Source organism: Drosophila ananassae, chromosome 3L (assembly GCF_017639315.1).
Source record: "Drosophila ananassae strain 14024-0371.13 chromosome 3L, ASM1763931v2, whole genome shotgun sequence".
Lineage (NCBI taxonomy): Eukaryota > Metazoa > Arthropoda > Insecta > Diptera > Drosophilidae > Drosophila > Drosophila ananassae.
Genome location: NC_057929.1, coordinates 19,450,079 through 19,474,680, shown reverse-complemented (window position 1 = coordinate 19,474,680; position 24,602 = coordinate 19,450,079). Strand labels below are relative to the sequence as shown.

Genomic DNA, 24,602 nt, shown 5'->3' with positions numbered 1-24,602 from the left:
GAATGTGAAAGGAAAGTATATATGTATATTCTTGATCAGGATCACCTCCTGAGTCGATATGAGCATGTCCGTCTGTCTGTCTGTCGGTTTTTACGCAAACTAGTCTCTCAGTTTTGGAGCTATCGAGTTGAAACTTTGCACACATCCTTTTTTTCCTTGCAGGTAGTATATAAGTCGGAACTATCATGTCATGGCTATCTACAACTTCTTTAGCTTTACTTTACTAAAGCTTTACTAAACAAGCTGAACCTGCAATAGATACTTTTTGAATATAGAAACAGTTGTAGATAGCCATGACTTTTTGAAAATATGAGATTAAAAACTCCAATTTAATTGAAGAAAATATTGTTTAACCACCTATAATAAATTCAATAAAATTATTTCGAGTTTTTCCTTAAATCCAAAATTAAAACATGGTATGATCTACTGATTTCAATAAGAAAATAAAAATCTTCCATAGAAAAATGTTTGGGGAAAAATCATAGAAGACCAAAAATTAACGTAGAAAATCTGAGATTTCAACTTTGGATGAGTATTCCAAAGATATGGTAACTGCTAGATACCATTTTTTAATTTTAGTTGGTACACATACATTTCAAAAATGATATGTACTGGAAACAATGATGGTCATAGCCATTGCACGGCCTACATAATTCAATATATGGTAAAATTTGATCAATTTCTTCTCTTAGGTGTACCGCGGAAACGGTGGGTGATAGAACCTATGTTTGTTCTGGACTTTGGTTCAGGGGAGCCTAAAGGTTATGGAGCAGGTAAAATTATGCGAGGAGGAAAAAAAAAGTTGGAAATTGTCGGCCTGTGTTATTTATATAAGGCATTTTTTTTTTACATTAACTGAGGGCAGCAAAAAAATAATCCCGCGTAATTAGTGTGCGTTTTGTGCAGCGTTTTTATGCTAAATCAGCCCAAATCGAAACGGTCACATAGGGTTGTTCGTAGTCCGTCGCATTGGTTTATTATTGTGAAATGGTAAGTTTACTGCTCCGTTCATTCAATTATTTATATTTTATTGTGTTAATAATGATGAATAAACGTTATTTCATTAAACAAATATTTTCAGTTCTGGCTGTACTAGAAATTTGGACGTCTCAATATCTTTATTTGTAAAAATCTTAAATAATTTGTTTTTCTTCCTAATTTATTTTCAGCTTTTTGTTATTTTTTTTTTTATCTTTTCAGTTTTATTTATTAAGATTAATAAATAATAAATATAATGAATAATAAATAAATATGACAAACAACGCACTTCGAATTTAGTAAAAATCAATGGGCATGGTTGGGAAAAACAAAAACAAAAACCAAAAGCAAAGCAAAAAGCAAGGGAAATTTTTTTTAAACTTGCTAAATTTTTTTTAAAGAATTTCCCTGGGTGAGATTTCACGCCGATCTCCCCTAGCCGGTAAGCTTGCGGGTAGGGGAGACCTGCCTTCTTTTTCCGATCGCCAAGCATATTGATACTCGCTCCGCTGGGTGAGAAAAGCGGCCACGCCAATGTAAATCGGAATGATGGTTTTCCGCAGATGGGAGTGCGCCGCGCACTCCCATTTCCTACCGCGGGATGCGCGTTTGGCGAGCGCCAGGCACGACTGGGAAGCTAACTGCTCTGTTCATTCAATTATTCCTATTTTATTGTGTTGATAATGATGAATAAACGTTATTTTATTAAACAAATATTTTCAGTTCTGGCTGTACTAGAAATTTGGACGTCTCAATATCTTTATTTGTAAAAATCTTAAATAATTTGTTTTTCTTCCTAATTTATTTTCAGCTTTTTGTTATTTTTTTTTTTATCTTTTCAGTTTTATTTATTAAGATTAATAAATAATAAATATAATGAATAATAAATAAATATGACAAACAACGCACTTCGAATTTAGTAAAAATCAATGGGCATGGTTGGGAAAAACAAAAACAAAAACCAAAAGCAAAGCAAAAAGCAAGGGAAATTTTTTTTAAACTTGCTAAATTTTTTTTAAAGAATTTCCCTGGGTGAGATTTCACGCCGATCTCCCCTAGCCGGTAAGCTTGCGGGTAGGGGAGAACAACCTTCTTTTTCCGATCGCCAAGCATATTGATACTCGCTCCGCTGGGTGAGAAAAGCGGCCACGCCAATGTAAATCGGAATGATGGTTCTCCGCAGATGGGAGTGCGCCGCGCACTCCTATTTCCTACCGCGGGATGCGCGTTTGGCGAGCGCCAGGCACGACTGGGATGTTATTTATATTTATATGCCAATTAAATTTAATAATTTTTTTAAATGAGAATTTAAGATTAAGATTGTTTCATACTTGCAAATTTGTAGCGCAAAAAAAATCTAGCAAAAAAATGTCAGTTAAATCGGATAAAATTTATTGGAGTTATAGACATTCTCATCCTCCTGATTCCCATACTGACATGCAGTATTTTTTCTATCCGATTTGGCATATAGGAGTCTATGGTACCCACGCAACTCAAATTTGTGTCATCATTGTGCCCCTTTAACCCTCAAAAATAAAATCGTGATGTAGCGACAGCTCAAAAAAGTTTTTTGAAAATATTTGAATGTCAAACTATTCCAATGCACAGTTTTTAACTAAAAAACAAAATTCAGTTATTTTGTCGAACAATTTTTTAAGGAGTTATAGACCTTTATTCTTTTATTTTATTCTTCTATAGAAAATTGTATTTGGCATTGATCTGTGTAATTTATAAAACTTTTAACTTTTAAGTTTAAAATAGTTACTTTCGAGTTATTTCACCCACATTTGAAATAACCTTTTTGTTAAAATTTCTTGTTTTGGATTCGATACGCTCTTCTCTTCTCTTGCTCGATTCAACAAGTCATGTTTTATTCACGCTGAATGTAGTTAAGTACATTATTATGATTACGCAAGCTTACCCTCGGCAATTGTACATATGTTGCGGTTTTACTAGGGCTATTTGTGCGCCATATAAACTTTGTGCTACACCGCAAATGTCCAGACATTTTACGGCAAAAATCAAAAATATTTAAAATACTTTAAATATTTCCTCCAAATTTAAAAAAACCCAAAAACATAAGTGGTAGACCATTAGATTAAACGTTTGAAAAATGTTTTATTTTCAAAAAAAGCCTTTTGAACTTTGATAAGTTTCCTGAGACGATGGATATCAGAATCAAGACCATTACTTTCCAAGGTATTACTTTCAGTAATTGATCCAATAAATTTTATCAGTACACATTTTCAGAGTGTATTGATTCATTTAAAAAAAAAATAACCTACGTTTACTGCTAGTTTCACAGATAACAATTGATATCATTATTGAAATTGTCATCGTTACTAGTGCATTCAACAAATAATTGGCATAAAAGGGATTTGGCTACGAAAAAGATACTTGTAACATATGTGGGCCTTGGCACCTTTTGGCAAAAATGCAGTATTTGCAAATTCCAATCAAATATAACTGCGAACGACAGTTCACGTGCATAGGTAAAAACACATACTAGTGTGCGCAAGGAATCTACTATACATAGTTAAAAAATTGCAAATGTTCTGTGAGTCCTTTAAATATATGATAGATTTTATTAATAAAACATAAATTAAATAAATACATTAAATGAATATCAATAAATTAAATTATACAAATTGCATTGTTTTAATAAGATAATTTTTTGAAAAATTTTGGTATAGTAAAAAAAGATTATGGTTCAATTATTTGGGTCTTGTAGAGACAATTAGTATTAGTATTAGAGCATTAGAGAAATTATTTCAAGTTTTTTTTTATCGATTTTGTATCGAGTTTTTTGGACCATTATTCATGTTATTTTTCAACGTTTGGATAAATTTGTATATTTCTATTTAACTATCTTTAAATTGACTGTAACTATTTTATTTATTATTTTAATTTAAACATTTTTTTGTCAAAACATAAAGTGCCAGTCTTTCCGAACACTTACAGTGAAAAATATGTACAACTTCCAAAATTCCTCTATATAAAACCACCAACTTTTCAAAAACGTTCAATTGTTCTGTTTTTTTTCTTAAAAAAAAACCTAACTTGTGATGGCATTACATGATTCCTTTTTCAAAATATTGTAATTCTATCTAAGTCGTATGACACTTCTCCGGATTCCAAGATCTATAGTTTCCAAGAGTGTACAAAAAAATAAAGCCTTTAACTCTTCGAGTGTCAAATATAAAAAAACACATAAAAGATATATTCAAATTTTGAATCTTTTATAAAATTCGGAATCAAAAAAAAGTAACTTTGACTTATTTTACTAACATTTAAAATGACTCTACCATGGAAACTTCTTGTTTGGGTTCGATATGGTCCTCTAATTCAACGAGTCATGCTTTATTCACGATGAATGTGGTAAAATGCTTAATGATGATTACCAAAGCTTATCGTCGACAATAATACATATTGTAAGTTGTGGTTTTTACTAGGTCAGTATGTGCTTTATATAAACCTTTAATACCGCTTACGTCCAGATATAGACTTTCGTTCAACACTCAAAATTATTATAAATGTCACATGTCAAGAAAAATAGTTTCTTTTTCAAAGAGAGCCGGTTAATGTACGATTTTTTTCCCTTTAAACCAAGTTTGGCATGAATGTCGGACATGTAATAGCCTACTAAAAGTGCCCATTTATTAAAAGAAGGCCATTGATAGTTCTTATCATCATACGTTTAGTTGTATATGCATGAATATAAATTGTTGAAATTGCTGTAATTTTTTTTAAGGAGTGTATGCCATAGTTTTAAATTATAAAAAAAATAACAGTGTTATTTTCAAAGATAAAAATTGACATAATTACAACAAATAGTTGGCATACGTTTGTACATAGCATATGTACATACTTTGGTGTAACTCGAAATGCAACCTGGCCCCTTTTGGTTAAAGAAAAAATGCCGGTTTTTTATTTATTTCTAGTAATTCAAATGTGATCCAATTGTACATATACATACATACATATATATATGAACATTTCCAGAAACGGAAAAAATTAAACTAACTTTTTTGAACATATATAAAATAATATTCCACATATATGTAATTCTGGTCCTAAGTTGCTTCTAAGAGTTAATTTCGATTTAATGAAAAATTTTGATACAGTATAAGGCTAAAAGGCCTCAATTAGTAGGTTTCCGCATTCACGACTTTAAATCGAAAAACATAAAATTTCCATTTTGTGAAATAGAATGCCACTAAGCTATTTACCCAGTCCAATTTCAAACTCAGAACTTGAAACTAAAATCAATTAGTAAGAACTCCAAAAATATCCCAAAACCATACTAATAAAATGTAAAGCCCATGGAATTCCCATAGCAAAAGCTGACAAATAATATCTTAGGTGTTTCTCTTCTCACAGATTCCTCTCCCCACAGAAACGCTAACGAAGCCGATGGAGAGCCCGTCTGCTAAGATGCTATTGCTGCTTCGGCTGCTGCTGCTGCCACTGTAGTTGTTGGCAGACCAGAGATCTTCTGCAGTGCCTCAGCCGAATCCAAAATAAGACAGAGAAGAGAGAGCGTTGGCTTTGACTCACCTGCGTCTTCGGGTGCTGAGCTGCGGCTACTGACGGCCGTCGCCGATGCCGCCTACATTGCTTGAGATGCTCTGATGCTGCTGGCGGCGACTGAGGCTGCGCAGCAACCGCAACAGGTCGCGCCAGCATTGCTGAGCAGATATAAAAACGACGATCACGGTAAAATATTCAATCAAATTCACAATCAAATCAAGTTGTTCGTTCGCGCTCGGGCTCAAGAAATTTTCGTTCTATTAATGTAAGAATCAGACAATGACTCGGGGTCTAATGTCCGTGTGTCAAAATAAGCGTCTTTACCGGCTGGTGGTTAAGTGAATATCACAAGGACATCTGTAAAACTGGATCTTGGTCTCCGACGGATTCCATCAATCCACAGATGCTGCAATGCCTGTGGCCCAATTGGGCTATAGGCTAATAGTAGGCAGGCCCAGTCGTAGCCTTTTGTGGTTGTAAATTAAATTCATTTGCGGTTGAGTGATTGATGGATAGTTTCATTGATTCTCCTCAACAGCTATTTCGGATTGCTTTTGGATGCCACTATTCCATTGTGTCTTACTAGGTCTAAATTTATTTTCTAGGGATGCGATTTTTACATTTTGTTGTTTTGTACGGTTGCTAAATTCGGCAAGTGGGAATTTTAATTGAAATTAATTTTTGCATACACCAGCAACAAACATATAGAGATACGTACATGTGTATTCTAAAAGATTATTTTTAATTATAAAAAAACATCGCGCCACGGGCATTTTAAGTCCAATTTGAAATTGTTCTGTTTATAAATATTATAATTAATTATTGTATTGCTTTCAAAACAAGTTTCGACCATACATTTTTTTTTTTTAATTTTGTGCTCGAGATCAATTTTTGTGCTTATTAGACTTAAAAATAGGACAAACTTTAAGACTACGAGTAAATGCAAAAACTCAATACTTTTAACAATCGATATTTTGCTTAATGGCCCGTTTTTTATCTCCTCCAAACTATGCCCATCAATATAAGTAGAAAGTGTGTCAATGGGAACCCTGAGGAAAAAATACAAATTATTATTTAAGACGCATATCTGTAGATTCTAAGCTCATGAAATAGAAAGTAGAAATTTAAAAAAATTTCTAATTTGCCAAGAAAAATTAATAGTCACTCACGCTGCCCGAGGAAGTCGAAAAATATTTTATGCAAATTTTGTGTGGGTAAAACACAGCAATTTGATTTTTTGTTTTATACATACATAGTAGTAAGGTATTCATTTTTATTTTTGGCATTGGATTGGAGCGGATTGCGGCTATTCATCTATTTTTAGCATTGAGTCACTCAGAACAAATCCAGCATTTCGACTTAAGCAGATATTTTCTTGATGGGCAGACTTTTAGAATGGCAAAGTTCTTCTATAAATTTTTGTGAGCCATAAATTACCGCTACTTTAAATGGCTTTTCAGATTTAAATTATATAATTTCTGCCACAACAGATTTATTTCAGTTGAACGACACAAGGGGAAAAGCGTGAAACATTTCAATGATTTTAATACCGGAACAGCTATTCAAAAAATGTGAAATATTTGGTTGTTTTAGAAGTAACCGATCTTAACAACTTTTTAGATCGGCTGGCCGAGTAGGAACAATGGGGCAGCAATGCTAAAAAAAATTCGAAAACGGTGGGAATCCCCACCAAAACTACGCTTAATAAGCACTCGTAATAAATGAGCAAAAAAATAAATATTTGAATATATGTATGTATGTATATGTATGTATGCAAGTAGTGTATCCACAGATACACTTAATGTATCTGCAAATACCCTAGATAACGAATCCCCCATAAAACCAGTATACCCTGCCATACCTATCAAATCGTATATAAACAACATTCCAGAGCCTACTGTGGGAATAATTCAAATAGGCTAGACACAAACCCTTTCCCATAGCATTATCATTGGCATCCAGACATAAACATAGACATAAACCATTCACACGCCTTTATCGACGACAGTAGACGTAAACATCAAACCCCTTTTGCTCCAAATTCATAAACAAGTGCCCATCCTGGGAACCTACATGTCAGCATAAAGCTCTGACCAATCAAAACTATTCAACCAAAGTCCATCTATGCTGCCAGCGTCGCTGTCACCGATAAAAGCTATAGTTATAAGAAAATTGAATTTGTAAAATCAGTTTTATAATCAACGATCAATCCAATAGGATATCTTTATAACTCATTCTTGAATTTAATAATAAAACTTATAAAATAAAAATCCTAATTTTTATTTTTTTATTTTAAATCGGGAATTAAAACATATAATTGGCGCAGTCGGTAGGATACAATTATCCTCGCGTGTTTTAAGTATCGAACTAAATACATCGCGAATTTATTGTATCCGCAAAACGAATCTATAAACATTTCTAAACATTAGTGAAATCACGAATGAGGATTTCTAGTGTGAAGTGCAACAAACAGTACATAAAAAATTTTAATACCAGGGAACTCAGCATTAGTCAAATCACGAATGAGGATTTCTAATGTCTATTTGAAATAAACAAATAAAATAAAATTATTAACATAATCAAGACAATTTAAAAAATAAAAAAACATATATATACCAAATTAAATAAATAAACTTTAAAATGCAATCTGAACAAGCATCCACATCAGCTGCAGCAAGGCACATCCTGTCTGACAGCAATATGAATCATTTCTTCATGCAACTAAAACAAATTGACAAATTTGATGGTGATACAATGTATTTAGCACTATTTATAAAAAGTGTTGATAACTTGATTACCCAATACAAAACAACATCGTCTACTCAGAATGAAATCATTCAAGGAGCTATCCTAAACCTCATCGTTGGACCTGCACGTACAATTCTTCTTAGGAATTCAACCCAGGACTGGAATGAATTAAGAACCTTACTCATCAGTGAATTCAACTCATCAAAACCCCCACATCTTATGATCATGGATTTACATAAAATTAAATATCAGAATAGTTTACGTAAGTTTATTGATGATTTAGACAAACAGACAAGTAAAATTTGTAATAAGTTAAGTCTGGATAATAATGCAGCAAACACTGTTATATTTTCAAGAATATTAGGTGATCATATAGCAGAAGTAATTCGTGAAAAATTACCATTACGAGTGTACATATCTATATGCAAATACGATATATCAACTCCAACTAAATTAAAACAAGCTGCTCAAGCTGTAGGTCTTTATGATGATGATGATATATATAATTTTTCCCGAAGTGTTGAAAATCGATATAATATACCAATGGTCTCCACATCTAATACTTCTAATACTAATAATTCTAATAATAATCAAAGGGACAGAAACCAAAATTTCAATCAGAATGTAGGAAACAATAGGAGTCAAAATTATAATAATCGTGGGACATATAATTATCAACAAAGACAAAATACTTTTGATTCAAATAGAAATTTTAATTCAAACTATAATAATAATTATAGATACTCTCAAAATCCTTCAGGTCAAAACTCTCCAAATTATAATCGATCTGTTAATGTTCCTCAAAAACAATCAGACCAACAGAATAGACCAGAACCAATGGAAATAGTTGAAAATTTTCAGACACAAGCCTCGGAAGAAACACAACAGCAATAAAAATAAAAATTGATAATAGACCATGCATTTGCCTTATTGACACAGGTTCCAGTATAAGTTTAATAAATGAAAATTTTTTAAAATATCCAATTAAAGAAAATAATATAAAAGTTCAAACAGTAGGAAATTCAGTCACTTTGAATAAATCCATTGAATTTATAATTCCAAAATTATTTAAATCAAAACAAAAATTTTTTGTCAAAGAATTTTCCAATCATTACGATTTTCTTTTAGGACGTAATATTTTAAACCTTACATCAGCCCAAATAGATTTTGGAAAGAATACTGTTAAACTAAATAATTACGAATTTCCAATGATCAATATAATAAAGGAACATAACAAAAATTATACAAACATGTTAGAGGATGAAGAACACATTTACGCATTGGAAACAGAATTAAAAACTAGTTATATTCGAGATGATCATCTCAACAGTGAGGAAAAATCGGCACTACATTCTCTAATGTCCAAATTCTTTGATATTCAGTATCATGAGGGTGACAATTTGACCTTCACAAATGAAATCAAACATAAAATAAAAACTAAACATGAAGATCCCATTTATAGAAGACCATATACTTATCCCTATATTTATGACAATGAAGTAGAAAACCAAATAGCAGATATGATTAAACAAGGTATTGTCCGCAAATCTAAATCTCCTTATTGTAGTCCTATAGTAATAGTACCCAAGAAAATGGATGCATCGGGCATTCCAAAATTTCGTATGGCTATTGATTACAGAGGACTTAACGAGATAACTATTGACGATAAATTCCCCATTCCCAATATGGATGAAATACTAGATAAGTTAGGAAAATGTCAATATTTTACAACGTTAGATCTGGCAAAGGGATTCCATCAAATTGAAATGGACCCAAGATCAATTCAAAAAACAGCCTTTTCCACCAAGAAAGGACACTATGAATATACTAGAATGCCTTTCGGTCTAAAAAATGCTCCTGCTACATTCCAGCGATGTATGAATAATATTCTTCACGATATAATAGGAACTCATTGCCTAGTATATTTAGATGATATTATTATATTTTCGACCTCCTTACAAGAACATATTCAGTCCCTTCAAAAAGTCTTCGTCCGATTAAGAAAATCCAATCTTAAACTTCAATTAGATAAATGCGAATTCATGAAAAGAGAAACAGAATTTTTAGGCCATATAATTACTACTGAAGGAATTAAAACAAACCCAAATAAAATTCAAGCTATTCACGATTTTAAAATTCCAAGTACTCCTAAACAAATTAAATCATTTATTGGTCTTTGTGGATTTTACCGAAAGTTTGTTAGAGAATTTGCAAAAATTGCTAAACCAATGACCCAGTGCCTTAAGAAGGGTTCAAAAATAAATGTCAAAGATAATAATTACGTTGAAGCATTTGAAAAATTAAAAACACTAATTACAAATGATCCAATCCTTAGATATCCAGATTTTGAAAAAACATTTGAATTAACTGCTGATGCTAGTAATTATGCTTTAGGAGCTGTCCTAGCTCAAGAAGGTAGACCAGTTTGCTATGCAAGTAGAACATTAAATGATCATGAAATAAATTATTCAACTATCGAAAAAGAGTTATTAGCCGTAGTCTGGGCAACTAAGTACTTCCGACCCTATCTATTTGGAAGAAAATTTAAAATTACATCCGATCATAAACCACTAGTTTGGTTACACAATATTAAAGAACCTAATATGAAATTACAAAAATGGAAAATATATCTTAGTCAATATGATTGTGGTATGAATTACATTAAAGGAAAGGAAAATTATGTAGCAGACGCCTTATCTAGGCTACCTAAAAAAGAATCAAATAATGAACAACTAGAAGAAACATTTCAAAACGAAGATGATTTACAAAGCACAGGAGCTACTATACATAGCGCCCAAGAAGATAATGGCAATTGTATTCAGATTACAGAGCGTCCAATTAATGTTTTCAGTCACCAATTAATATTTGAAAAGGGAAATGAAGATAGTAATGAATTAGTCCGGTATTTTAATAAAACAATTAATACAATAAAATATAGTAACATGACGGAACGTACAGCAAAAGATATTATTCTTAAATTTGTATGTGGACACAATTTTGTAATGTACATAAATAATGACGAAGATTTCGCAATATTTCAAAGGGCTTTCATGGAATTAATTAAACCAAATTTGGGAACAAAATTAATGAAAGCATCAGTAATACTTCCTAATATATCTACCTACGCAGATTTTCACGAGAAAGTAATTAATATTCATGAGAAAACTATTCATCAAGGTATTAAAAAAACATATGAAGATTTTAAAGCTAAATACTATTTTCCAGATGCACAAAAATTAATCCAAAATATAATTAATAAATGCGATATTTGTAATTTATGCAAGGCAGAACATAGAAAAGTAGCATTAACATTTGAAAAAACCCCTGAAAGTAAAAATATCCGTGAAAAATATGTAATTGACTATTATTTTATTGATCAAAGAAAATTTTTAACTTGTATTGATATCTATTCAAAATTTGTTTCAATTATAGAAACTCATACCACAGATTGGATCGAAAGTAAAAAAGCATTACTTAAAATATTTAATATGTTAGGTAAACCAAAAATAATAAAAATGGATCAAGATCCCGGATTAGTATGCAAATCATTACAAAATTGGTTAGAAAAAGAAAATATTGAGATCGAAATTACTAGTAGCAAGAATGGTATAGCTGATATAGAAAGAGTTCACAAAACAATTAATGAAAAATTACGAATCATAAATACACTTAATGATGCTGAAGACAAGCTCATGAATATCGAAAAAGCTACATATGTTTATAATCATGAAATAACACATGACACTACAGGTAGAACACCTGCTGAAATATTTATTTTCGGTATGAAACCTAATAAAAATGTCCAAAAAATAAAAGAATCAAAAATTGATAAAATTAATGAAAAACGGGAAGAGTATGAGGTAGATTTAAATTATGCAAAAGTTGAAAAAGATATGAAACGTAAGCCGAAACTTGTTAATCCATTTAAGAAAACAGGAAAAATTATACAAAAAGATGAAAAACACTGGCAGGAAATAAATAGGGGTCACAAAGTAATAAAACACAAAAGTAAATTTAAAAAACTTAAAAAACGCAATTTTTCTCGTTATTCCAGAAATGTTGAAAATTCTGACTCTGATATTGAAAGTGATAATAATAGTACCATGGACAACGTTACCATTAATAACGGCTCAACAAATTAGTATTGTCCCAATTACTTCAAAAAATGGCTATTTACTATTGAATACAGGAACTATAAAAATACCTCTTAATTACGAACACCACATGATAGAAATAAATCAAACAAAAATATTAAATACATACCAAGAATTTATAAAATATGAAAATTTATATAAAACAATTCCAGATATAGCATTAGCACTTAAACAATTAAAACATGAAATAAAAGGGATTATCCCATCAAATAGACAAAAACGGGGATTAGTAAATATTGTAGGATCAGCTCACAAATATTTGTTTGGTACACTAACAGAAGAAGATAAAAAAGAATTAGAAGTAAAATTAAATAATATAAAAGAAAATATGATAGAAAATTCAGAATTTAATGAAATCATTGGTATAATAAATAAACATACAGAAGACATAAATAAATTAATACGGGAAGAAGAGGAAAATGAAGCCTTGCACCTTTTTAGATACTCTTTACACATTTTTCTAGAATACATTGAAGATTTACAAATGGGGATTCAGTTAACAAGAATTGGAATATTTAATCCTAAAATATTAAAACATGAAGAGTTAGATGACATTAATGAAGAAAAATTATTATCAATAAAGACTTCAGCTTGGATATGCAGTCAAACCAAAAATACTTTTATTTTAGCCCATATACCAACATCTTTTAATGAAACTCAAAAATACAGAATAATTAAATATCCAGATAATTTAGGCCGCCAAATTGACATAAATGATAAATTTGAATATTTTATGAATAATAATAAAAGTGTTTATTATTTGGAAAATTCTGCAAATCCTTTAGTGGATGTAATGGATCAAAAATATTTAGTAACTGACCAATGTATTTCAAAGATCCTTACAAATCAATTAGCAATTTGTCAACACACTTTTATTTCAGAAAAAGAATTTATAAAATACATTGAACCAAATATTGTAATAACATATAATTTAAGTAAAACGCAAATTAACCAAAATTGTGAATTATTTAATAAAACAATTGAAGGAAATAATATTATACAATTAAGCCAATGTACACTTGAAATAAGAAATATCAAATTCACTACTTCAAAGAATATAAATGAATATAAAATAATATTGTCAAGTACCAATGTAACTCTACATGAACCAACACCAATTTTAAAAACTTAAAGAATCATTAATCAAACAACAAAAACAAGATATTGTCTACAAATGGATTGTATTTATAAGCCTAATACTTATAGTTGTAAGCATAACAATTTATATAATATTCACTTATAAGCGTTTAGCCAACCACAAAGAAATTGTTGTCGAATTCAACAAGGATGTTGAAATTTCTAAAGGAGGGGCGAGTAGTGTATCCACAGATACACTTAATGTATCTGCAAATACCCTAGATAACGAATCCCCCATAAAACCAGTATACCCTGCCATACCTATCAAATCGTATATAAACAACATTCCAGAGCCTACTGTGGGAATAATTCAAATAGGCTAGACACAAACCCTTTCCCATAGCATTATCATTGGCATCCAGACATAAACATAGACATAAACCATTCACACGCCTTTATCGACGACAGTAGACGTAAACATCAAACCCCTTTTGCTCCAAATTCATAAACAAGTGCCCATCCTGGGAACCTACATGTCAGCATAAAGCTCTGACCAATCAAAACTATTCAACCAAAGTCCATCTATGCTGCCAGCGTCGCTGTCACCGATAAAAGCTATAGTTATAAGAAAATTGAATTTGTAAAATCAGTTTTATAATCAACGATCAATCCAATAGGATATCTTTATAACTCATTCTTGAATTTAATAATAAAACTTATAAAATAAAAATCCTAATTTTTATTTTTTTATTTTAAATCGGGAATTAAAACATATAATTTGCATATAAATACATATGAGATAACAAGGATAAATTGGAATAATAGTCATTTTGCCTCGCTGTAAAAACAAATTATGTTTATCAGAAGTAAAGGGAAATAACATTTTTTGTTAAGCTCAAGGTTAAAAAAAAAGTGCGGCTTTGATTACTTGTGTAATATCAAATTATTTTGGTAATCAGCCATAGTTACAGGGTGCAATGAGTCTGAGTCTAATAAGTCCATTGATTGTATAGTTATTGTTTGACATTGTTAAACGCTTCCCTCCTTTTTCATTTTTCATTTTTCAGTATTCAACATTCCAACTACACTAAAATGGGACGTTTTCGACAGCAGCCTACTATACTCCTAGTATTTTGTGTGCTGGCCCTGGGAAAATGTGACTATCAGGAAAATATGTTTCTCAATGGTCAATACCAAAGCGGCGTAAAGGAACTCCGGGAAACACATTTTTCGGTAAACCCCACGTCGAACGTTTTCCTCAAGCACGCCATTATTAGCCGACAAGCTTCGCCATTTCAAGGGCCTACCTATTTGCCCCCCAAGGAGTATTTAAAGTGTGCTCAGGGACAGCAGTGTGTTCGCCAAGGACAGTGCTTGAATGGCTTCTTTAGCCAGCAAGTGCCACGGATCCAAGTAAGTGTCATCCCTCGCATCCCCTTTTTAAGGACCCTTTGCGGCCTAATCGTATGTCCGGGAAATACAGTCTATTGCATAATACTTGCTGTGTATTGGTTTTACCCGTGGGCGAGAAACCAAATTAAGCTTGAACAGGCGCTTGACAAGCGAATCCCCAATCAAATCCGTCTACCTGTTGGCTACCAGAGCTCAAGCCCAAAACCCATAAAATGGAAAGCCCTTCTGCAGCGATAAAGCGAAAAATATTGCCGTTGTGGTTGTGCTTGATTAGTCCGCCTGATCTGCATTTCGGTGGTTGTTGTGTTTGTGATCACCAGTGTTGTTTGGCACAGTTACCGTTATTTTCCGGTTTGTCATTACCGAAGTTCGGAATACCAGCCCCACATACGTGCAGACCAGACAGCCAGTAATTTCGTAATCGCTTGAAATGAAATAAAAAACGAAGTTCATGTTTAATTGCCCCCGCCAAGTTCGCTCTTCTTCGGAAAGAAATTTATGTAAATCAATATAAAAGGCGATGCTAGTATAACCTTAAACTAATCTATCCATAAATAACTGAGACCACTCTGATCGTAGCAGATCCTATAGCCTCCTAATAAATTAACGAAATCAGTATTTCGAAATCAGTGACATTGTTAAATAAAAACGTTTTTTTTTGTAACAAGATCTTAGGTGTTTTTTTAACAAGGAAATACTTTGATTTTTTAAAATAACAGTTGAGAAAGTAATAGACTTTAAAAATAAAAATATTAAAAAAATTATTAATAAAAATGGTCATTATTACCATTTATTAGATAAATTAAATTGAAATAAATTAGATAAAACTGCTTCGTTCACAGTGCGTAAGCTGTTCTGTAAACTCAGCAAAAGAAATTAAGTAGCATATCTTCAAACAACAAATATTTTAATGGTAAATTTTGTCGTTTTTTTAAATCTAATTACCTTTAATATTCTTTAGCCAAATACACTCAATATTAGATTAAATGTATGTCTAAAAATAGCAAAGAAACTCTTTTTGAAAATTGAAGAAGCAGAACCCTAATATTAATGATCACAATGCTGTCAAGCAACACTGGAAATGGTTTTGACGATCTACGAAATTAGTACTCTAAAAGTATATCCGGGCTATTTTATACCCATTTGGCATGATCAACTGGTTCGGGCCAATACTCTCATCCGTCAAGGTCAGACTTGAGAACGAACCAACCACATTCAAATGGGTTTTCAATTCTTGCTCTTCTCTTTTGGGAGCCATAAACCCATACATACATAATTAAGAAGGACGGGACAGTTTAATTTGTAATACTCATGGTCTGATCTGACTGATGTATGGAGTGCCAGTTTTCGGTGTGAGCAGGTTATTTATTGCCTATGGCAATAGCTGTCTTTGGCAGCACTTCATTAGATTCTTATGCATTTCAAGATGATTCCGCCTCTGGCTTCTGTTGCACCTCTTGATCTCTGGCCTCAGACTGGCAAAGTTATTAATTTTCAATTGTTCGTTTGCTAAATGCCAGCTGACCAAGCGGCATTATTTGCCAAGCGAAAAAAATTAGTAAGCTCTACGCGAAGGTCTGACGTCGCGATGGCGGTAAAGTTCAATCCAACTGCAACTGCTTTGGGCATCTGACTGGTCACTTTTTAGCACATCATTTATGTAAGCACTTTGGCTGCACTTTGATGATCTTTTGACCATGACACCAGAAATCATTGGCCATGCAAATGGACACTGAGGCGTGAACATATATATTTATATATGCAATTGCAAGGATGTGCCACTCTTGGAAAGATTCCCGACGTTTTTTTCCCCGATTTTTATTCTATTTTGGCTCAAGTTAATTCGATTTCTTTCCTCCTTAGAACTGCGAACCGGAAACCGACACCTGCTGCACTTACCGACCTCCATTAACAACAACCACAACGACAACCACCGCACTACCGTTCGCATCCTGTGCTTTCGATTCGGACTGTGTGGCACCGGAGAATTGTCGCAGCGGCGAAATCATTGCCATCAATTACGTTAAGAAGCAAGGGGTAAGTGGCGCCTTGAAATAGCCGATGGCCGATAGCCAACGGCCATCAAGATCATCTGAGACGCTGTAGCACTAGCGCCGTGACTTGGGCAATTTAGAGTGGAGAAGATCGTAGCATATCACAACATCATTAGTACGCAGGGTTTCCCCATGAAATCGACGATGGTAGTGTAATACTAGCAAAGTAGCAACATAAAGTCAGCTTGACGTTGTACAAATGACGAGACAATCGCCTGAACAAAACGACCTCAGCAGCGTCGGTCGCCCAAATCAGACTCGACCGCAACTGTTGCTATGAATTTCACAAGCTCCGGCCGAATATGAGGAAACTCTCTTGAAAACAAATACACCATCTTAGCAACCAACGAAGCTCCAATAGCTTATTAGCACACAATTACTCACAATCCACCAAATGGCAAATTGTTCTCTGGCAATCGCGGATGGAGCATTGTGCATCGTGTGAGCTCCATTCGCTGCTGTCCGAACGGGTGAACTGTATACTACTGCAATTTTCAGAGCTTGTACCCTATAAACAATTAGTAATGACATTGCCATAGGACTCGAAATGTGAACATAAATTTAACTGTTTCTTTTTGGCATGTTGACTTGATAGCGTGGGGAAGACATCGACTTCGACTACTGTATTCACATATACAGTCTCCTCTTGCGAATTCCGTTGGTGTTAATGGTCAAAGAGCTAAATTCTTATTTGGCTTTAGTGAGTTATGGTATTACGTTCCTTATAGTCGATAGACTCGAATATAGTCGTCATTGCATATGCTTCGAAACTTTTTAATTTATTATTCATTTAAATCATCAAGCAGAATACGGAGGCTTAGTATATCATTTTTATTTACCATATTTATTATTGGCAGATTTTAAAATAATTTTAATCGTTACAACTAAATTTTTATATCCAACTGTCTTAATGCTATCAGTTTGTTCCATTTCACACCTGTAGTGAATATGGATACAAAAAACTCCCTTTCGGTGAGCATTCCGTATACGTCGTATACGTTTCTCCAATTTCCCTTTATTTAGTTATTTATAGTAGTCTCCTTGTGCACACTCTTTGGTAGCATTCGATGGCAAAATGGGAGTCTTCATATGCGTGGTAGAACGAGCGGCGACGAGGGCAGGTTGCGCGACTAAGAGATATCTCAGATTTTTACCAGGCATGCGCAGTTGCATAATTTGTTTACATGCAACGGCCAACCAAACGGGTCAGTTGCGTTCGCTGCTGCTGCCGCTGCATGCAACGCCTAAAAAAGTAAGAGCAGCAAGTGAAATATGCTGCACTACAACATCTGCAGTTCGAATTTAAGCGGTTACTTCTTCGAATTTAAGCGGCAATACCCGTTACATGATGACCGCATGCCCTTGTACGAGTGAAAAGAGTCAATTGAGCTGTTCGGAGTTCACCCAAGCTACTAAATTATTCATAAAATGGCTTCACAGGCCTGCAATTTTTCATTTAAATTAGACCACTCATAAAAACTTTTATGGGTGGGACTTCTCCTTAATTCTATTTAGGTTAACCTGCTTGTTGATAATGAAAAGCGGCACATTTAATGTAGTTTAGGCAGTAGTTCAACCTTGAATATGTTTCTAACTAAATATATTTTTTGACAGTAATTAACAGAAAGCCCCTTTCCTTGGTTAAATAAGTGTTTCTCACCATGACGTATTGAACTTGATAAGTTATGCAGGCACTTACGAAATGTCTTGGTATACTAAAAGTGCCTTGAGTGTATGAAATATAAAAAGCAACGTCTGGGTTATCAACTAGTTCGACGGAGCCGTTTTTTCTGCAAATAAGTCGATCTGCTGCTTTTATTGATGCTGCAAAAGTTTGGCGTATAGCCAGGACCGCATTAATTTTGCCCATAGATTGTTTCTGTATTTATTAATATCCCCTTATAAGCCAGAAATTAAATTACTTCCAAAAGAAAATCTTTGTACTGTAATCAGATTCGTTTTGTGTTGACTTAAAAAAATCTCTTATGGCGATTATATTTTTCTTACTTGTATATGCCTGCTAGAGGAGATATTTAATTTATAGTGATATAGTGCATGGGACTAGTTCTTTACATAAAGCAAAAATTATTATGCCTATTTATAAAAAATGGAATCTTGATCAGATATATACATGTTAATAAAGATGTTCTTGTCTCATCACCTCTGGTCTTGGACCATAAATTCTACAAACATTTGTGTAAACGATCATGTTCAGTCGTCGAGAGGTAAGTATCAATCTAGATTATGTGTAGTTTAAAACCGTCACGAAGCATTAGTTCAGATTTATGTCAGTCCGGTTATTTGGTTACAATGCGAAAGCTAAAAGTCTAAAACCGTAACCCATCAAAAAAGTTCGCTGAGTAAACAGAGCATAACGCGCGCCTCCATGGTTATTATATCGAGATGAACCTGAGAGGTAAACTCAAGGCCTAGGTCAAGCTCATGGCCAGTAAGGGAAGGGGGACAAGTCGTTGACTGAGCTTAAAGGTGATTCGTTCCATGCACGGCTGTGCAGAATCACTCTCTAGTGGATTTGGCTTCCCTTGTCTTAATGTGTATTTTATGATCATCATTTTTATTATTTTATTGATTTTAACTGCCGTGAAGCTATCATTACGGATCGTATGTGATCGTCTGTGAATTTGAAATCAATTAAATGTTGTGTTGTGGCGCCCTACCAGCTCAGAGTGTCTTCACCTTAATTTGTGTCTTGTGTAAGACTATGCCCATTTGTTGCATCTAGCTTGGTCGTAAATAAATGGTTTTAAAAACTGGCCCCTGTCACTGATGCATCGCAAGTAGCATAAACAAAAGACTTAAGCGCCAAACTTATGTCACAATTTCTGGCTGGCAGGTCAACCACAAGCAGCCACCTCAGGGCCGGTACTGACTTTAAGAAGCTACAACTTCTTGCTACTCAGATCAGCGGGGTTTGTTTCAGCGTAACAAGAATGGATTCAGCGTAAGATAGCACCCCGCATAACAACCAAATCAAAAATTGCTCAATTTATAGGCATATAAATTTTGGCTCTTCTGCCTACAAAAAAAAAAAGACTGGAGAATTTAGTGTTGTGACATGACGCATTAATGTTGCCGTAAAAATAATTTCATGTATGGTACATAACATTTATGTCGTAAATTCCTCTGTCCAAAACCGCATCTGCGCTTAACCTTTTCCTAAGCCAGCCGCATCGTACCTATTGGTATACTTGACATCGAAGTGTATGTTATGACCTATCACCGAAGCCACATAATGTAGCCTCTGTAGCTGCCTCCGCTGAACTTGGTAATGGCTCGAAAATATAATTTTTAAAAATGTATATGCACGTATAGTAATTTCAACATTATTAACAAATTGCACCAGACAATCTATGAGACATTAATAAAAAAAAACGATGAACAAGTTATCTTGTATGCCGAGCCACAACATTTATTAAAAGCATTTTTGAGTCTCCCCGCTGGTTGTTGATGGTGATTACATATTTTAGCTGTCGTTGGTACACAAGTAGCTTGTGGTTTTTGTTGGCAATATTATTATCTTGGGGTAAAATGATTGATCATAAGCTATGCAATGGCCAACGGCAATACCGATAAGGGGGAAGAGCGATTGGAGCGGCAGGGGCGAAGATTCAGGTTACGTAGGGATTGTGCCTTCTCCTTCGATCCTTTGTCATTGATCACAATTGTAGTCCATGTTCCGCCGTGCTTCCCAAGTAGTCGGTCATAATAACATCGCTTATTACATAAAATGTAATGCATGAGGCTTCCTAATGAGATGCCTTCATTAAGATAATGACGACTTGACATCTAATTACAGAAAACGACTACTCTCAGTTAAATTTTTTTTGTTCAACCGAGATTGTTCTTATGTCTAGATGAGGAATACAGAAAAACATTGTTTAATGTTACCTACAGGAGATAAGATATTAATTGAACTAAAATTTGAATATCATTTGACATAAATTTAAAGATATTAGTTGTAAAAATGATTTTTTAATGTACAAAATAATGAAAGAAGTAGTCGATGTTTCGCTTTTAAAAAAATACATTTTTATACCCTTGCCCTTATTTTTGTTATACCATTTTACCCTATTATAATATTGGTCCTATGTGTGCAACGCAGTGAAGGACACGTGTCCGACCCGAAGTATATATATTCTTTATCAAAATTACCTCCTGGGTCGATTAAAGCATGTCCATCTGTCCGTTCCATTTCATTTTGGGAAATTTTATCCGATCTGCCAAGTTTCTTAAGGATCGGCCGACATATATTCTATATATACATATATATCCTATAGCTGCCATGTAACTGAACGATCGGAAATGGCGTAGCCTTTGTATTTTTAAAGATGCTTGGGGCTGTTATTAGAAAATTGATTTGATGGTCAATTGATCATTGTTGAGGGTGACGAATTCCCATAAGGATCGCCCAACTATATACGATCCTATATATATATAATATAAGCTGCTACATAACTGCAAATGTAGATCAACTTCGGCTCCGTTCGAAGTTAGCTTTCCTTTATTGTTTTTTTTTTTAATTAGTTAGTCTTTTTTTATGTTAAAGGATTAGTGGGTTTATAAAGGTTATTAGTTTCAAAAGCAACCGATCAGGACAATGTACATATATCCGCTGTATGAAACCGCATGCACATGTGTATTTACATATGATATGTGATATATATGTATAATATCTAATATGTGCTAATGTATAAACTCTTTTGATTATATGTAACAATAAATTCTAAAAGCGTTTTGGAGTTGTTCTTGTTATCTTGTAAATCTTTGACTTTTATGTATTTCGATATCTTTATAGGTTTTACAAGAAATTTACAGGTACCCATTTACATAAAAAGGAAACAGTATTAAGTGTCATAAAAACTATGAATAAGATTCAGGATTTCCTAATTTTCCGATCCATTACTTAACACCTTAGGAATGACTCCGAGGTTCCGCCTCCGCACAATCATCCCGAGCCCAAGGCTGAGTCGGCCGAAAATGCAGCTCGGCACCCTTTCCGAGCTCCGTGTGAAACGATTTGAGTTCGCAAAGGTTTTATTCAATTCAATTCTTTTGTAGGCGACAAAGTTGATGATTATCTCGATAATTGCGTAAGCTGGCAGCCCTCAAATTAATTTAATGGAGACAAGGAAAATTGTTTGCTGTTTTAAAATATGTAAACAACTTAGCACATGAAATCATTTTCGCAGCTTGAGATAATGATTATAATGACCAAATCTATGAAAATATATTTAAATAAGTTTGATTGTCGCCTAAACTAATAAAACCTGTTAGTGGCGAGAAATATTCAAAACACGGCACTCATGTGTTTTAACATATACGGTCAGCTCTTGCTTATTATTCGGCATGATACCTTTGACCCGAACTTTTTTAAATCTTCAAATCTTAAATCTTCATATATATATGTACATAAAACTCTCTTAACAACTTCAGCAGCAAATAAGTAAATACTTAGTCATTGTTAGAAACTATTTTTGTTCGTCGTTATGTTTTCAATTTTATATTGAGTATTATTTCCGTGGGTGCAGTGCAGCCAACGTTGCCAACACCCCCACGTTTCTTGACAGTTTCAATGAACAAAAGTTGCATCCGACATGCACACATCTGCGATCTGACTTTGGCTGTGCATCCATATCCGCCGAATGTACCGGAGGGGCAACTGGGGAAATATTTTATTGAGTCCGCCTATGGTGTGTCACCCTAAAGCTACACTTTTTCGCTTACCATTCAAGCCAAGCGCTAAATCCATGACAGACAGAATTGGCCACATTAACGACCAGGTAGCAACACATGGGCAAACAAAATTGTTAGCTTCAGCGCTCGCCTGTAAAATGTTAATACGCTTGCTTGCACTTTTACTTGCCCGATGTCTTTGCATCCACGTTGTCAATAAAACTCGAATAACTACTCTTCTAATATCTGGCAATCCCCCCTTTTTCGCCTTTTCATGTAGCCCAACCGTTGCTACGAACCGGACGTTTGCTGCCGCATGCCATCGACCACACTAACAGAGGATGGATATATCTTTAACCTGCCCGAGAAAAACTTTCCGCTACCCACCAACCCAACAGTTCCCGCTGTTCGCACCACCCAGCCTGCGCGTCGCCCGCTGCCCACCACGGCACCTGTCACCAGGCCAACTAACGAATACCTACCGCCTGAGACTACTCGGCGCCCCGCCTACCAACCCTTACAAACTACTCAGCGTTCTGTTTACCAACCACCTCCCACAACACCTCGCGCTGTGACGCAGTCCCCACGCCCCCAACCGACTCAAGTCCAGCCTTTGGCAACACGTCGCCCCATCAACGGGTACCTTCCTCCAGTTTCGGTTAACGAAATTCCGCACCGTGAAAAACCAGACTACGAACAGGATCGTGTGCCCCAGCCCTCGAATGAGAAGCCAATCTATCGCGGGGAGGACCAGCTTTCGCCTCAAATCTTTCCAACACCTCAGACCGCAAACACTCCAAAACACTTCGCCAAATGCGCCTCGGCTCTAGTCTGCACCTCCGAAAATTACTGCAATGCCATCGGGGTACTTTCCGATACTCCAGTCGAGCTAACTCCTATGGAAGCTGCCTTCCGTGTTCCATTAACCGACTGCCTCCAGACCGAGACCGGAACGCCTGGCAAATGCTGCCGCGACCCGAATTACGTTGACCCTTGGCCGGTAAATTTGGCTGGCGTGTGCGCCACAAGAAACAAGCGGTATGATAACAATTATCTAGTTCTTTTATCGCATGCTTAATTTTTTTTTCTTTTTGAATGCAGCACCAAACCTACGGGAATAAAGGATCTGGATGCCAACTTCGCCGAAATCCCGTGGCAAGCTATGATTCTGCGCGAATCTAGCAAGACATTGCTTTGCGGCGGTGCTATAATCGGTGACGAATTTGTGCTGACTTCCGCTAACTGCGTCAACGGGTGAGCGATTAAAATTAAGCTCATAAAAACTATGGGGACTAATAATACTTTCCATCAGAATCCCAGTACCCGATATCCGCATCAAAGCTGGTGAGTGGGAACTGGGCAGTACCAACGAGCCGTTACCGTTCCAGTTGACTGGCGCCAAGAGCATCGACGTGCACCCATCCTACGACCCCTCCAGCAACGTCAATGATTTGGCTATTATCCGACTCGAGAAGCGCCTGGAGTTTGCGACTCATATTCAACCTATATGCATTAGCGACGAAGATCCTAAGCCATCGGAGCAATGCGTTACCTCAGGATGGGGAAAGCAGGCCTTATCAAGTAAGATTGCTTCAACAGTCAAAAAAACCACCGTCATACTCACACTTACCTTTTTCCTCTGACAGTCCATGAGGAAGGCGCCATCATGCATGTGACAGACACCACGGCCCAGGGCCGCAGTGATTGTGGAGCCGATGCAAGCAGCGTGTGCAGCGCCACAAAGTTCGACGCGTGCCAATTTGATGTGGGCAGCGCCCTCGCATGTGGCAGCGGATCCAATGTCCGACTAAAGGGTATCTTTGCCGGCGAGAGCTCTTGCGGGGATGGACAAACAGTGCGATTCGCTAAGCCCGACATCAAGTGGATTAACACAGCTTTCGCCGATCGCAATAAACCACTGCTGCTAAAACGTTTTTGAGCTCGAAGAGGTAAA

At 34.8% G+C, this 24,602-nt stretch overlaps 1 protein-coding gene and 1 long non-coding RNA gene across 3 annotated transcripts in view; one reads left to right on the top strand and one right to left on the bottom strand.

Moving 5' to 3' along the window:
• The window catches only part of LOC116656187, a 13,657-nt gene extending 6,637 nt beyond the window's left edge, over positions 1 to 7,020 (bottom strand). The window contains exon 1 of one of the 2 annotated variants that reach the window (XR_006507218.1): positions 6,761 to 7,020. This is a non-coding gene — a long non-coding RNA (uncharacterized LOC116656187). Of the gene's footprint in view, positions 1 to 5,535; positions 5,629 to 6,760 lie in introns of those variants that run through there. The other variant, XR_004311193.1, reaches the window with a different exon arrangement.
• Positions 5,595 to 24,602, top strand: LOC6493892 (inactive serine protease scarface). Its single transcript, XM_001961347.3, has 7 exons — positions 5,595 to 5,773; positions 14,555 to 14,900; positions 16,764 to 16,937; positions 22,929 to 23,686; positions 23,750 to 23,902; positions 23,961 to 24,229; positions 24,295 to 24,602. Exons 1-7 carry the CDS (start codon positions 5,610 to 5,612, stop codon positions 24,585 to 24,587), a joined length of 2,157 nt encoding a protein of 718 aa, XP_001961383.2. The 5' UTR covers positions 5,595 to 5,609; the 3' UTR covers positions 24,588 to 24,602.